The sequence below is a fragment of the Solenopsis invicta genome, chromosome 4, assembly GCF_016802725.1.
Source record: "Solenopsis invicta isolate M01_SB chromosome 4, UNIL_Sinv_3.0, whole genome shotgun sequence".
NCBI lineage: Eukaryota > Metazoa > Arthropoda > Insecta > Hymenoptera > Formicidae > Solenopsis > Solenopsis invicta.
Genome location: NC_052667.1, coordinates 22,609,688 through 22,627,321, shown reverse-complemented (window position 1 = coordinate 22,627,321; position 17,634 = coordinate 22,609,688). Strand labels below are relative to the sequence as shown.

Genomic DNA, 17,634 nt, shown 5'->3' with positions numbered 1-17,634 from the left:
ACTATGCACCATTTGATGCACTATTGAAGTATTCATAGTATTTCAAAGAAAAGAACGGCGCTAGAACCATTCGTATCGAATCGGGTGTACAAAGTGTTAAACAAGAAACGTTTCTACGTTATGAACAAAATATCTCTCAATGACGATTTTCCATTTTATTTTTCCAATATATATTTTCTGAGAAGTTTTTGCGAGAGACGTCTAAAAGCTAGTAATTCAAAAAAATTGAGCTTGATAACTAGGAGTATAATAAATTATCTGTTTGAAAAGAAATTTTTGTTATTTAAGTTTATAAAGTAAACTGTGCTCGATAAAAGAAAATTTCGTTTTTATTTTCCATAGCATCAATTTATGTTAAGAGATTCATCAATGCTTCAACAGCTGCTACGTAACATTTACGTTTCAGGTTTTGCGTGTCTAATAAATTATTAACGTTCTCTTTTAGAACGGCGAGAGAAAAGAGGAAAAATTGGCCAATATTAGGAAATAAAAATTTGCTTACTTTATGTACCTTCAGTATCTAATTTTCTTATGGTCTTTCCATAGAATTTTTTCCGCGTAAAGACGGTTTTCCTGTTATACACTGCATTTATTTATCTATTGTAGGATATTAAATTCTCTAGCCCGCTATTCAGAACGCTCTTATAACAAGTTAGTGCGCTATTACGTTCTATCTCTACCGTCCATTAGACAAACGAGGAATGGCAGTGCATTAACATCGTTATAAAAGCGTTCGGAAGACGTGTTTATTTCCTCCGTTTCTGTCTAAAATTATGACATAAAAATTACATGAAAGTCTGTACTCTTAAACCTACCATTTATTTTTTCAACATAACGTTTGATACCTTCTACGTATTTTCTTTACACACGGGACATACATCAATAAAATTATCATGAAGAATAATACGGGCAGGTGCTACGTGTCTGCATAGTGTTCCCACTCGATAAATAGAAACAGCTTATTACGTCTGTACTTATTTAAAAGCACGGTGCATTCTCCTCTCTTATTTGGTTTCATAATAATTTTATAAGTAGAGAAACACCTTATTACATCTACACTTGTGTAAAAGTACGATGCATTCTCCTCTCTTATTTTGTTTCACAATAACTTTATGAGTAAAGAGGCATCTCATTACGCCTGTGCTTATTAATTTTAAAAGCACGATGTTATTCTTCTCTCCTATCGCGTTTCATAATAATTTTATCAACGTACACTGCCTTCTGAAACAGAGAAATTTGCAGCAATATGCATAATACATTCATAGCAATTCCACTTCCTTTTTTGCTTTGTACTCATTTATCGCATCCTTCGGCTATTCATCACACGTGTCAAATTGTGGAGGAGTTAGCATACCCCTCACAATATTTCTTCTCATCTTTGCGATACGTATATAATATACAAAGCACAGTCATGCTACAGAAGTCGAACGTGACTTTTAAACAAGTGATTTCCACTGTGAAGTTAAGTGTATGGATAATTTGGCCGATGCTGAAAAATACACCGAAATTTAATTTTACCCTTCTGAAACTGTTTCACGGCTTCTGCGTTATTATGGCGCTTACCTCCGAAGCACCGGCGATATATTCCATCATGCAGCATATCAACGATCTTGCCATCCTCATAGAATTAATTCTCGTGCAGGCTCATATTATGCATTCCACATTTAACATCATCTTTCATCAAATAGATTGCCATCATATACAAGTACTTATAACACTAATATATTTTATATTTTTTTAAAATTGCAAATTTATATTTATGCGCATAATATATAGGTATATGTGTATATACAAAGTGTTTTCGAAAAGTGACAACAAACTTAAAAGGCTTAGAAATTTCATAAAATTAAATAATGTGTTCGATGATGTTCCTCTAAGATATTAAGTATCGATTTCCGTTAAACACATTGTTGACGGTTGCGTGTTTTCTGCCCCCAACACAAAATTATGCGATGTAGGCTCATAACTAGTCATTACTTACAAGTCTCTAGCACCGTTCTTTCATTACAAAGCTACTCAGTCATTATAAACGACTACACAAACAGAGAACTTAAAATGAGGCTTTTATACAAATAAAGCAACATTCGACAAGGTAAAACAACTAACTTCTAGTACCTTAAGAAGACACCAACGCGAACACGAGTCACTTAATAAAAGCTGTACAGTTTAAACAGATCTATCATCTTTTTAAGTTTGACGCTACTTGTCAAAAACACCCTATATAAGTGCAAATGCGTGTGCATGTGCAAGTATGCAATTATTTACAGAATGCTGTTTTGAAAATGGAAAAGTTTTGTGACTCAATGAAACCACATAAAGAAGCTGTGATTCGACGATACATAGCCAAATGTTTGATATTTTATGGTGGTTCTATAATCGTTTTCTATTCCTGTTTGATAACAATGATTTATCTCACACCTCTCGTACTAGGTCAACCATTTCTAACAATTGTCAAATATCCATTCGATGTACTTTATCAACTCGTACAGACTATTATCTTCATACAACAAAATATAGTCGGAACTGGCAGGAATACTCAAACATTGTGCTTAAATATGTCGATAAAAAATAGGAGATATATATTTTTTCAAGTGCGTTTTTATGAAAAGGAATAAGACACCACTTTGCAAAAAGTCGGTTACTTTTTTTCGAAGTAAACGTTTCGTCGAAATTGTAATGTAAAAGATAGAAAAAGAAGTTTTAATAGAAGTTAAATAATTTCAAGAATACTTAATAATGATGATTAAAATAATTCTTTTAATAAAAATAAATTGAAAAATTTGTTTTTCTGTAAAAATATAAAAAAAGTTTTAATCATTATTACAAGTAATCTTGAAAAAATTCAACTTTTATTTAAAATATCATTAAAATTATTTTTTCTATCTTGTATAAGTTTAACGATATTCACTTTAGTGCTGTGTCCCTTAATATGCATAATTATTAAATACATATATGTCTCTCGTACTTTTATCTATATTTTAACATATCTAAAGCTTATTAAAATCAGAAAGGAACACTTGGTTGTGTTTTCTTTATAAGTACTTATAAGAAAAGAATTCTGAGATTTCTAAATATTCTGAGAACATGTGTTTCAAGTTTATAACGACAGATATTATTATTTCTTGTTGTTTTACATATGTATGTTATAGCACGGTTAATTTTATAATAATTAGCGTTTTATTTTTTACTGTAAGTACACATAGTGACTTAATTAAATTGTTTATAAAAATAATATAAATATAGTAAAAAACGCAAAATATATCATAAAATATTTGAAATACGAAATACTAACAATCTTAGTATTTCAACTACAAAATACAAAATATAACTTGTATTTTCAAGTTGTATTTTTATAATTTTAAAACTAACATAAGACTGCCAGTACTTTATATTTTGTATTTTAAATAATGATGTGTTTTAGCCTGAATATAAATAATAAATTTATATTGCTTTTCCCAGAGATAATGTTGGAGACACAATTTTCTACAGCAACTGGTACAATAAGTCACCTGAAATACGGCAACTTTCGCATATTATTATAACGAGAAGTCAAAAAATGATAAAACTTTCATTACCTTTTATTACACCATCAATGCCTATGAATTATTTAACTTAGGTGAGATAAAGATTTCAAATTAGTTAAAATAATTAAAATTGTTATCATATTTGCATAAGTTGTTTAGCTGTTGTCATATACATTTCAATGATAAAAAATTTATTTATATAATATAAAAAAAATTGATTACAGCTATATAGTGGTTTTATATTTATATTAATTTTATGTTTTAATTGTTTTACATAATTTTATATTCTAAAATTTTTTCCAATACTATTCAATTATAATGTGTTATTTCACAACACTGCGCGTAATATTGGAAGAAGAAGACAATTAAACATTGTTATATCATCAGTGTGAATAACACTAATATTCACACACTGTGGTTTCGTTTGTGTTTACAGTTTATTTATACGTTTAAAATTATAATTCATTACTTGTAATAAACTCATATAACTTGCTCGAGTATATACTAATATAACAATTGCACTGTTACGCAAGTTTCTTTTCAAAAATTTTTCAAAAAAAATTTTTTTTCGGAAAATGAATGTAAAACTTTGATATAAAACATTTTTTAATATTTTGTTTGGTTTAAGAGATATATTGAAAAAAGTCTCTTCACCTTCGAAGGATGATTTCACCTCTTTAAACCGTTTCTCTCACAATTGAAAATTTCTAAATTCATGTATTTACCTTCTCTACACTTATGTCAAGTTTCATTAAAATCTGACTTTCTCACTTCGAGGTTCCCTTATGAGACATTTATTGATTTATTAGTTTCTAATCACCTGGCGGTAGACTACATCGTAAACTTACAGTCTACAACGAAAAAGTACATTATCGGCAAATGTAATATTACCAACCGTTGTTAGTGAACAACATAAAATACTTTGTGTATAAAAAATATGTTGTATCAGATTTTTAATAATAGAAATTATTAAATCATTATTAATGTCGTTTATACTATGTAAAAATTGTGAACTGGTTTACCCTGTTTTACCCTCTTAATCGCACATCTCTTCTTTCTTAGATCTTCTGATGATAAATATACTTTGATATAAAAATATTATCATCAATTATAACTTGTGTAGAAGATAATAAATGCTACGAGGTTCCGTTTTACTCTGCATTCAAATATTAAATTGATTAAAAAATTTTATACAGTTTATAATAATTTTATTTTATGAAATTATGTTTATAAAATAATATAATTTTTTCATATATGCAAATATAACATAAATAAAAATTAAAAAAATTTTTTAATATTGTTGAATATTTTAATAAAGGAAATATATAATCATTTTGTATCTTCTAATAAGTTTTTAAAAAAATTGTTTTATGCACATGTACATCTTGAAATATGCTTTTACCAAGAATTAAGCTTTTTTTCATTTCAAACTAAAATATAATATTTATTTAATGATATTTTGTGTAATGTTATTTTTATGCCGTTTATAATCAATGTGTTTAATATTCGAACAAATAACTTAAAATTGCCACTCTAGAATGACTTGAATAATGAGAAAAATAATTGTATTTTTTTGCAAACATTGTGTGTACTTTCTAAATTTAAATTAGTGGAATCTTACTGATTTGCAATGTTATACTTATGACTGTATCATCAATGATTATTCACTATTTTTCAATAATTCTGATTAAGAAAAGGGTATTCTCACTGACCAAATCAGTGTATTGTCACTGAAAAACAGTGCATATATCACTGAATGAAATAATTATAAGTATATCACTGTAAACAGATTATGCACTGTCTTTCAGTGAATAATACTGATTCTAATTTAAAAAGTACATTATGTACATTATATTATTTGATTTCATATATTTACATTTTACGAAAATTATTCGTCGCCTGTCACTTCAAAATCATAAAAAAAACGTTATTTAACAAAAAATAATTCTATATTATTAACATAAAATATAAAATATCTCTCATCAGTATCTCCTAATTTTATTTTACAAGTTATATTTTCCGAGAGATATTTCCTTCGTGAATAAAAAAAAAATGAAAGTGAGCATTTAAAAGCAAAGGAAGATAGTTTTCCACATTCTATTCTACCCTCCAATAAAAATACATACTTCACGATGGAAAAAAATCGAGCGCTGCAAAACTTCTTCTCATGTAGATAAATTTATATCCATACATCATCACTAATATCTTTTTGCGTATTGAATTTCACTGCATTTTCCGTAATTGCCTTCTTTCTCATTATTACTTATTAATCACCTGTCAATTCAAGATAATTTTTAAATTAATAATAATATAATATTAAGAAAGATATGTCCAAAAAATTCTTATATTTTTATCTTGTGATTAAGATTACTTGTGTCTTTTTCTTGGCAATTGTCGGTTACTGTAAACACTTTAGTTTATAAAATTATATTTCTTACTGTATAGAGTTTTTTGTTCATAATCTTTTAAAACTGAACTAATCACATCCTCATCTGCTTCAGATTTTATTTACTAAGAACATCCAAATTTTTATACTGCACATTTGATTATATCACAGTTAGACAACAAATACACTTTTAGGAGAAATTTACACATACACAGTTTATATTAATATTTTTTATATTCATAATAATATTCCTTTCATTAATAAACTAGTAGTAATCTACTTGTTCACTTGTAATTAATTATTATTAATGATTCTCATAAAGATGTAAGATACATACTTTGCGTACGCAAAAGTAAATATCAAAATTTTACAAAACTTGTAATATTTTACTCAATTTTTGTTATTTTTTGTATTATTCAATTATATATAATGTACAATAATAAAAATCTAATTAAAAAACATGTAAAGTCTTAAAACTAATATTTAACTTAAAATATCAAAATTGATAGGAGTAAAAGAAAATTTTCTGTTTGAAAAGAAATTTACACAGTATAAGTTTATAGACTGCGCGCGAAAAGAGAATTTCTTTTTCACTTTTCACTTATTTCTACGATATGTCTCAGTTTATGTTAAGAGATTCATCAATATTTCAACAGTTCTCAGAAACAACTGCTACGAAACACCACGCTTGACGCGTTTCAGGTTCCGCATAAATTATCCGATAAATTATTAACGTTTTCTGCCACTTAGTCAATATTAGTCTACGCAGGGGAAAACCTTATAACGCACGGCAATTTAGTACTTCTCCAGCCGACAATTTATATTTCAACAGAACAGTAAAAAAAAGTCACACAATTTAATTTGCTACAATGCACGCATACTTTTTTTTATACTAAAGATAATTGCAATATTGTATCGGCTTTGGTTTCTCCGTATTTTCACTCAGCGCATATTTTATAAGAATATTATTGAGACGTTGTCTTGTAAGAAAAAAAAATTTTCAAGACGATATATAGCTTCTTAGAGACTTTACAGTATTATAATTTCAATCATTTCGCTGCAAGTTTTTAAATTGCCAATGGCTCGACAGTACGAGAAATGATTCTACACAGGCAGACAAAGAAGCAATAGTATTCGTAATATACTTGTACGTATATTTGTACGTATAATTGTGATCATGCAAGAAAAAATAACGCTGAAAAAGGCGTTTGCCACAGTGAAGTTAAGCTTGTTTGTTATATGGTTTTGGCCGCTACCGTTAAACACTAGTAAGCGCAAAATGCTGTGCATGAAGCTGTATCAGTATGTCTGTATATTACTTACTACCACCGTATTAATGTCAATGATATATGCCGTTGTGAAGAATTTCAATGATCTCGATCTTTTCATAAAATCATCATTGGGTTTGTTTCCTTGTAGTCATGTCATTAGCAACATTCTGTGTCATCTAACTACTTACAAGCGATTACAAGTAATTAATACACCTGTACCTGAGAGATAAAATAAATATTCCTCTCGTGCATTTATCAATCGCAATAATAACAATATTCTAATTGTAGTACGTTACTGTCGAAATGGAGAAATTTTATACGTTGATCAAGCCTCGCGAGGAAATGATTGTTCAGCGGGAGTATCTTGATAAATGTTCCAAGTTCTATGGTTTCTGCATAGGTTTGTTTTACATGAGTCTCGTAGGCCTCTTCGTGGGGCCTATCGTGCTAGACGAGCCGCTTCCAGCACCAGCTGAATTTCCATTTGACGCGTCTCAGCAACCGCTGAGAGCTATCACTTATATGCACCAGATCGTGGTTGGAATGTACATAGCGTCGCATTTGTGTGTAAACGCTTTCATGGCGCTTTTGCTCTGGTTGGTATCAGCGAGATTTAAACTGCTGACTGAAGAGCTGCGGACAATCACGAATATCTATGATTTTGCGAAGTGCATTGAAAAGCATCAACAATTACTCAAGTACGACATCTTTCGAGTGCGACAAAGAGCTTAGCTATATCCAAATTTTATTGCACGTATTTAAAATAGACATTATCTCATGTATAAGAGATAAAATATTTCAAATGTGATTTTAGATATGCAGGAGAGGTATCTCTCACCGTTCGCCCTTTTGCATTAGTAACGATATTTTTCAGTACTGTATCGTTAATAGTATTTGGCCTTATTTTTATTGCTGTAAGTATAATTTGTATAATATTATGCGAGAATGTCACTGCAGTAGAATTGTGTGTGTGCGTGTGAGCGTGCGATAAGAAAACGATTGATGTAATTAGTTTTTGTTAAAAATTCTATTGACATAAAAATTCTATTTATGTTAATATGATCAAATAATAATCAAATACATACACATAGCATTAGTTATAATATGGTATTTTTACTCAAACTTTAAATATATATTTTTAATATCGCATAAATTGGTATATGTTTTAATAAGTTTTGGTATTTTTATATTAAATAATTAATATTTTATTAGTATTTTCATATATATATATATATTAAAGACTTTATATTACCAAAATTTTTCCTAATAATAATGTTTCTTATCATATCTGTTATAGGACGTATCATCATCCTTGAAGATACAATGTGTTCTTTTATCAACCAGTGCATTAATAGAGGTATTTATGTATGCATGGCCAGCAGAACATTTGATTCATATAGTAAGTAAATCATTTCTATAATTAACGTTATTGTTATACTTAGACATATAATTCACACTTTATTATTTATGGATGTCTTTTATAGAGTACTAATATAGGACAAACAGCTTTTGAAATAAATTGGTATGATGAATCAGAATATTTTCGGAAGAACATACAAATAATCATATTGAGAAGTCAAAAGCCGATACTTGTTGTATTACCATGCGGTTTGCCCTCGTTGTCTTTACGTTATTATGCATCGGTGAGATAATAATTTTAACTATTTCATTAAAATTTCCCAATAATGCACATTAGATATTTAATTATATGTAATCATTTAAAATTATAATTCAAAAAAATTTTTCATTTTTTTCTTTTCTCTTTATTTATCAAAGAAAGACAAGAATTACTAAAAAAAATAATAAAAAGAGATTTATAACATAAAATCTCTGCAATTTAATAAAATGTAATGAAAATGGGATGTACTCAATGTTAGAGCATTATAATTATTATATACAAAAAATTAAAAATTAAAATATTGTTATTAATATATTTCTCATAAAATACTTATTTCTGCATTAGTCACATATAATAAAAATGAAAAAGAGATATTAATTTTCAAGAATAATCTGCAAGTATATCAAATATAATTAAGACATAGTATATAATTACACATAGTAATATCCTTATTAAAAATGTATATATATTTAAAATATAATAAACTAGTTTAAAAAATGTTCCAGTATCTCTCAACCATATTCTCCTACTTCACTACAATGCGAATAATGTTCGAAGAGGAATCTGGATAAATATAGGTACAAAAAGAAATAATGTATTTTTAATAAAACACTGATGAAGAAAAAGTTCTTCGCACTATTATAAATTACAAAATTATTAAATTACGTACGTTTTAGCAAATTTAATCTTTATTTAAATAAGATTTTACTTTAAAAATTCTATTTCCTATACATTACGGTAAAGTATATAATATACAGGCTGTTGAAAATTTATTTAAAAAAAATCATCAACTTATATAATAAAGGACTTCGCATAAATCTTATGAAAATGTCCCTCGAGGGACATTTTCCATAAGGTTTATGTGGAGTCCTTCTTTTTAATTCAAACAATAATTGTTTTCAACTATAAGGGCTTTAATATAAAATATCGGTCATTTAAAAATACATTTTTGATAAAATATTTTATAACTAACAACAATTTAATATAAAATATAAAATGTGAAGTATAAAAAAATATTTATTTGTTTATTTAATACAATATGTACACATATATTAAAATAGAGTACAAAATATAAAATATATTTTAATTCTCTTATTATGGCAAAGCAAGAAAACTTTTTTTAAATCTAAAATATCTTTTATTAAAATTTTAGAAAGATATAACTGCATCAAAAAATTAAAAATGGCCTGTACATTAATATATTATGTGTATTTATATATATATATATATATATATATATATATATATATATATATATATAAACATCATATTCGTGCTAGTATACATAATTAAAAACTAAAACAAATAAACATTTTATTATTATATTAAATATACGTATTTTATTTGAGAAATAAAAATTGCTTGTATCTTCAGTATCATACTTATAATCTTTCAATAGAACCTTTTCTGTTTTTAGATATTTCATTGTTTCATGAATGCTCGTACAAAATTACCTTTTGTATAAAAGTAATCCTAATTAATAGAAATTAATCTTAATTTAGAGAAATAAAAACAAAACTTCATGAAAATAATTATAACTTAGTAAATAAAGATAATATTAAAGTAGTACTTACAACATATCAATTGCAATACTCGCAGTGTAATAAAAGGTCTTTACTTTCAAAGCGTTTCAATGAAACTACGGTTGCGTTCATCTTGCGTTGAATAATTTCTCAAGTAATTGCTCTGAAACGATTCCTCAATTACTAGCGCATTCTACCTTTGTCTTCACCACGTTCAACACATATTATGGTAAAAAAGGTTCTGTGATGTCGATGATAAAAAAAAACACAAGGAGAAAAAATTTCAAATTATACAGTAATTTAATAATACCCCTATTATACGCCATTTTCGCAGTTAATGTTAAAAATAGATATTGGAATATAAATCTATAAGACTCACTTTTTACACTACACATACGGATCATTATTGCTTATTTCATGAGAATTTCATCACGGAATATATTCAATGTGAAACAGAAGCGAGATGGCAACACGCATAACGCATTTGTGCTAAAATTTTCTTTATCGCATATCTGCTCCTCATCGTTGTAACTTTTTAAATCTTTAATATATATATATATATATATATATATATATATATATCTTTAATATATTATATATATATATATATATATTGCAATACAAACACATGTTCTAATTATGCGATCAAAGTTGACGTTAAAGAAAGTCATCTCCATCATAAAATTAAGTTTGTTCATAACTTGGTGTTGGCCTCTACCAAAAGATACAATTAAATTAAAAGTTATTTGTGCAGAAACGTATCAGTACTTTTGTCTAATTGTTACCTTTGGCGTAGCCGCAGGTTTGATAAATGCGGTGCGAAACCATTTCGATGATCCCGTCATTATGGCAAAATCGATAGGCGTTCTGTGCCCTGCCATACAAGTCATTTTCAATATTGTGTTCTGTAAAGTTTATTCTTATCGTCTACAAGTAATTAATTTGAATACATTTAGTGATTACTTAGTAGTAAAAGTAGAAATCGGAGCAAAATCAAAACAAAATTAATTACGTTTCCTCTTTGTGGATTTACTTAAGATGCGTATAACCGGTTCCAGCTAGTTACTTTCGAAATGGAAAATTTCTGTGAACTACTTGAGCCTCGCGAGGAAACAGTCGTACAACGATATATTAATAAATGCGTCTATTTTTATGGTGGAGCCATGTTTTGGATTTACTTGAGCGCCGTTTTCATTTTATCTGGGCCGCTTACGCTAGACCAACCGTTCCCGACAAACGCCGAGTATCCGTTCAATGTTTATCGTCAACCTCTAAAATCTATTATCTTTATACAGCAAGCTATCGCTTGCATGCAAGGTGCTGCTCAGCTATGTATGAGTATCTTTATAGCGCTCTTAATATGGTTTACGACGGCAAGATTTGAAATACTAATTGAGAAGCTGCAAGAGATCACAAACATCTATGAATTAAAAAAATGCATTCAAGAACATCAGAATCTGTTGAAGTAAGATACTACTATCATTTAAAAATAGAATAGTGCCATTAATCAAATTTTTATAATATTAATTTACATATAGTTGCAACATTGTAAATCATTGTTTATCATAATTATAAATGTGTGTCGTATCATTTTTGTGTTACTACAAGAAAAATTCATTATTTATTATTAATAATGTTATTTTAATAAATATGTTAGAATTAACACTATAAACTTTATAAATGTTGAGATTATTCTATTATTTACTGTATTATAATCATAATCATAGAAATTCATCAAAATCACAATTGCTATAATTATTTTAAAGCAATATGAAAACATAAATTGCATAGTCTTTTTTCATATCATTTGATTATAACTTTTTGTTACATGCGTTTACATTAAAAAAAATAATATTAACGATATTATCATTCACATTTCTATGTTAGATATGCGGAACAAGTGGTCTTTTTGGTTCGCCCTTTCGCATTATCAACAGTATGGTTGAGTACTATCGCATTAATAATAGTGGGCCTCATTTTATTAACCGTGAGTACCAAATTACTGAAAATATATTCATAAATTCTCTTTAAACTGAATAGAAAAATTCTTTACCATTTCGCAATTTTCATAATAATTATTAAGAAATTAAATAATAGAGATCTACAAATCAATATGCACTTGCGTTTACACTCGTCGATTCATGGAGAAGCATGCATCTAATAACGACAAACAATACGTGACGCTAAGTTATTCCTTGTCGCTACTAAATGCACGGAAATGCATGCTCACTCATAGATCTTTATTATTAATAGATCTTTCTTATTAATTATTATAATAAAAAATAGATGACTCTTCTATTTTATCTCGCTCTACCTGTCTGAGAGGTGGCACAGTAATTACCACCTTGTATATATTTTATATTTAATTTTTTATCTTTTATTTATATTTTATTTTAAATAGGATCAGCCATTGTCAATAAAAATCCAATGCGTTGGTATAATTTTTAGTGGAATGTCAGTAGTGTTCATGTATACATGGCCAGCAGAACATTTGATTCAAATAGTAAGTTAGTTATCAAAGAAAGTATTACTTCATATTAATTGATCAATGTATTAACAGTATTATCTAATATTTTATCTAGAGTGATGAGATTGGACAGACGGCTTTTGACACGGAATGGTACCAACAACCAGTCGCTCTACGAAAGGATCTACACATAATTATGTTAAGGGCTCAAAAACCGATAGTTATTTCAGTGCCATGTGTGATGCCCACACTATCTTTAAAATATTATGCAACGGTAAAGAATTATGCTTCACTTATATACAATCATTATACAATGTCTCATTTAAATTGACACATTGAAATATTTCTAAAACAGTACATTTTAGAGAAAAATGTTTCAAACAAAAGTTGTATGATTCGAAGAGGGACATAAGGTGGTGGTCATTGGTTTGACGTTAGTCGTTTAAAAGTCACTTTCAAACGACTATCCAACGTCAAATGATGCCATCTTATGTTCCTCTCCAAACCATATAACTTTTGTCTCAAACATTTTTCTCTAAAATTTATTGTTTAAGAAATATTTCAGTGTGTCAACTTAAATGGAACATCCTGTATATACATAAAAAAAAAATAATATCGTTAAATTTTTTTTAAGTTGTCATATGTAGATATACGTCATATCTTACGATCAAATACTATACATCAAGTATTGTTTTGCCAATTAAAAAATGGTACATGTATAAACAAAACATATACAATTCAATTTAAGCTAATACTTTAACTGAAATATTTTAGTGCTTAATAATATTGTGAATAATATTACAGTATTTGTCGACGATATTTTCCTACTTCACGACGCTACGAGTAGCCATGCAAAAAGTCTGAGATGGACAGAGTGGGCAAAAACATTCCGCTAATAAAATTGGAAATGGGCAAGCAATTAATAGCTAAAAATCAATATTTGTTTCATTATCACACCAATTATAATCAAATCACATGGTATAGATGACACAATAAATTCAAAGATTGCTTCAATTTTATATAATAATTTATGATTAGTTGAAAATTTTGTAAGTTATTCGCATTAATTTTCTTATATTTTAATCGTTCCTTATCATTTTGTTCCTTTTCATCCAACTCAGTATAAAATAAAAATAAATCTACTAGTGATTAATTGCACTTATAAATGAAAAAAAAAGCCCATCAGTTTTTATTTTTGTTCAAAATTTAGATCTGGATCAATATTGAGAAACAAAATAAGTAAGACTGCGCATAAGTTTCGGTATTTTGACGATTACAACCATGGAAAAAATAATAAAACGCAGTATGAAATTGCCAACGAACAAGCCGAAAATCTCAAAAATTCTTTCCAAATCACTTTAACATATAATAAAATAAAAGATCAAGGATCAGATTACTTATTTAATTAATTAAATAGTCAGTCAATCACTTTTGTCAATATAATTTGTAACGATATATATGTATACATATGTATATTTCCCTATTCAGACAGAAGAAAGTGATTTGTATTATAATTATATTCACTCTTCATCTATTTAGTAAAGAACTGTGTAAAGCAACATGGGGTAACAGCTGTCACATGTTATCGCAAAATGTATTTACTCTTGTCCCTAATTGTACTATATACCCATCATTTTTTCCACTAATTGACATGATTTATTGAAAAATTGTTAATTATATTAATGTAGATTTATTTTTCTTATTACCTTCTTAGCTATCTTCTTTAAACATTTATGTTTCGATACTTATCAATAATATTTGACTACTATTCGTACATTGTGTGTTGGATTTCTTGAAAAAAATGATTTAATTATACAAGAGACACACAAAACTATTTTCAAAATTTCAATAAAAAAAAACTTTTAAAATTCCATCTAGTAACAATAATAAGGTTACGAACATTATAGGCATCTTCTCTCAAATGATATATATGCTGAAAGTGTTCTTCGTGCTATTGATAATACTTGTTATTTAGTTCCCTACGTGAAATTGCATATTAATAATTCCATAGTTTTGTTATCATCGAGTGTAATAATTTATTACAAATGTGAAAATTGTACTGTATTTCATGTCTATTAAGCTAGCCCCCCCACCAGTGCAAAATGAATTTTTACATATTCTAAAATTAAGTGCTAATTAGGTGCTAATTTGGTGCTGAGGTGCGAAATTAAGTGCTCGCACCGTTTGGCAGATTTTTTTAAATATATTGGGGGGGGCTAGCTTAACGTTAAGCTAGCCCCCCCCCCCAAAAAAAAATTTATATTTATAATGGAAATGAAGAAACAAATACACTAGAATTAAGTGCTAATTAGGTGCTCAAAAAAATAATAAAAATAATTTGAAAATATATAACAGAACTTCAAATGGTTGGTTCACAAGAGAAGTTATCTTAAAAAATTAGATGCTCGTACAAATATAGGACCAAAAAATTCCTTTTTCCATCACATTTAAAGATATCTAGTCGCCGAATTAGGTGCTCGTTCGGTTTGGCAGAAATTCGGACTTAAACATCGGTCGCGCCTATACACTAACAAGAGAGAAGTCATGTTAAATAATTAGGTGCTCGTACATATATAGTACTAAAAAATTCCTTTTTCCATCACATTTAAAGATATCTAGTCGCCGAATTAGGTGCTCGTTCGGTTTGGCAGAAATTCGGACTTAAACATCGGTCGCGCCTATACACTCACAAGAGAGAAGTCATGTTAAATAATTAGGTGCTCGTACAAATGCTAAATCTGAATTTCAAAGGTGAGGGGGGGGGGAAGTTCCACGAATTGAGTGAAATAGCCGACTATTAACAAGTTTACTGTATCGAGCCTCCTTATTCTTATCTACGGCTCGCTTGTTTGGCCTGACTTTTTTTGTAATGTATCGGCGCGGCGGACAATGTCAATAGTGCGACGCCGCGACAATAGACGAGTAAATACACGACAAAAAATTCAAGACCTAGCTCGCCAATGCGATGCATCTCGAATTTCACTGCGGCGTTACATTTTCGATTGTCAGTCGCTGTACACGCTGTGTAGAGATTAATTATTTAACATGACTTCTCTCTTGTGAGTGTATAGGCGCGACCGATGTTTAAGTCCGAATTTCTGCCAAACCAAACGAGCACCTAATTCGGCGACTAGATATCTTTAAATGTGATGAAGAAAGGAATTTTTTGGTACTATATATATACGAGCACCTAATTATTTAACATGACTTCTCTCTTGTGAGTGTATAGGCGCGACCGATGTTTAAGTCCGAATTTCTGCCAAACCGAACGAGCACCTAATTCGACGACTAGATATCTTTAAATGTGATGGAAAAAGGAATTTTTTAGTACTATATATGTACGAGCACCTAATTATTTAACATGACTTCTCTCTTGTTAGTCTATAGGCGCGACCGATGTTTAAATCCGAATTTCTGCCAAACCGAACGAGCACTTAATTCGGCGACTAGATATCTTTAAATGTGATGGAAAAAGGAATTTTTTAGTACTATATATGTACGAGCACCTAATTATTTAACATGACTTCTCTCTTGTTAGTGTATAGGCGCGACCGATGTTTAAGTCCGAATTTCTGCCAAACCGAACGAGCACCTAATTCGGCGACTAGATATCTTTAAATGTGATGGAAAAAGGAATTTTTTGGTCCTATATTTGTACGAGCATCTAATTTTTTAAGATAACTTGTGAACCAACCATTTGAAGTTCTGTTATATATTTTCAAATTATTTTTATTATTTTTTTGAGTACCTAATTAGCACTTAATTCTAGTGTATTTGTTTCTTCATTTCCATTATAAATATAAATTTTTTTTTTGGGGGGGGCTAGCTTAACGTTAATCTAGCCCCCCCCCCAATATATTTAAAAAAATCTGCCAAACGGTGCGAGCACTTAATTTCGCACCTCAGCACCAAATTAGCACCTAATTAGCACTTAAATTTAGAATATGTAAAAATTCATTTTGCACTGGTGGGGGGGCTAGCTTAATAGACATCTGTATTTCCCTTTTAGCATTATACATCATGTTTGATATGAAATTTTTTTCATAAAATTATTATACTGTTATTATTCGCAATACGCGCAGAATAGTATAGCGAGCTAATGTTCTACATGTAAATTACAGTGCATGTCGTTCTTCTACAATATTGTATAAAGCATACATTGTAAGATGTACGATTTGGCTATTATGCATCAAATATTTACGCGTTATGAAGCGGGGAAAAAAGAACTTATAACACTCTATTTGAAACGACGTAGCGCGCGAGGGAACGTCGTAAACAAATATAGATTTAAAAATTATTGTGGTACCGTCATATTATATAGTATTATCGATGAACTCCTCGATCTAAATTATGGCGAGCAAAATAACTCCAAAAGCTGCTATCGCGTTTACAAAAGCAATAACCGCTCTGTGCTTTACGTGGCCACTTCCAAAGAGCGCTAGTAAATTTCAAGTCATACGCTTCAAAATTTTACGCTTTTTACTCTGTATAAATGCAACGATATTGGCTGTGCCCGTAGCATACACCCTTTATCTTAATGACTACGATCTACCAAGATTAACGAAGCTGTGGTGCTTGCTGGCTGCTTTCATACAAATCCCTCTAGAGACAACACAATGTGCGCTGCAATATGATCGATTGCAAGTAAGGAATTCATATCTACAGTGATATCAGACCGACCTTTGGTAAACCATTTTCAATCTATTTTATTCGATTTTATGGAGATATTATTTAAATTAAATATTTATCTTTAATATTATTAATCAACGCTATATAAATATTTTGAAAATAATTTTTTTATCGCTCCGTTCATTGGAAATTCCGGAGTAAGATTATATCTTCGCA

At 28.9% G+C, this 17,634-nt stretch overlaps 2 protein-coding genes across 2 annotated transcripts; both read left to right on the top strand.

The window, feature by feature from the left end:
- The first annotated feature begins 7,077 nt into the window (after positions 1–7,077).
- LOC105194919 lies at positions 7,078–13,816 on the top strand. Its single transcript, XM_039448461.1, has 12 exons — positions 7,078–7,381; positions 7,470–7,879; positions 7,996–8,095; positions 8,479–8,580; positions 8,666–8,824; positions 9,306–9,368; positions 10,917–11,255; positions 11,381–11,787; positions 12,210–12,309; positions 12,724–12,825; positions 12,905–13,063; positions 13,594–13,816. The coding sequence occupies exons 1-12, from the start codon at positions 7,088–7,090 to the stop codon at positions 13,651–13,653; spliced, it is 2,295 nt and encodes a 764-aa protein (XP_039304395.1). The 5' UTR covers positions 7,078–7,087; the 3' UTR covers positions 13,654–13,816.
- A 2,837-nt stretch (positions 13,817–16,653) lies between these two features.
- On the top strand, positions 16,654–17,617 carry LOC120357665. Its single transcript, XM_039448771.1, has one exon. The coding sequence runs from the start codon at positions 17,140–17,142 to the stop codon at positions 17,455–17,457; it is 318 nt and encodes a 105-aa protein (XP_039304705.1). The 5' UTR covers positions 16,654–17,139; the 3' UTR covers positions 17,458–17,617.
- Positions 17,618–17,634: the final 17 nt, after the last annotated feature.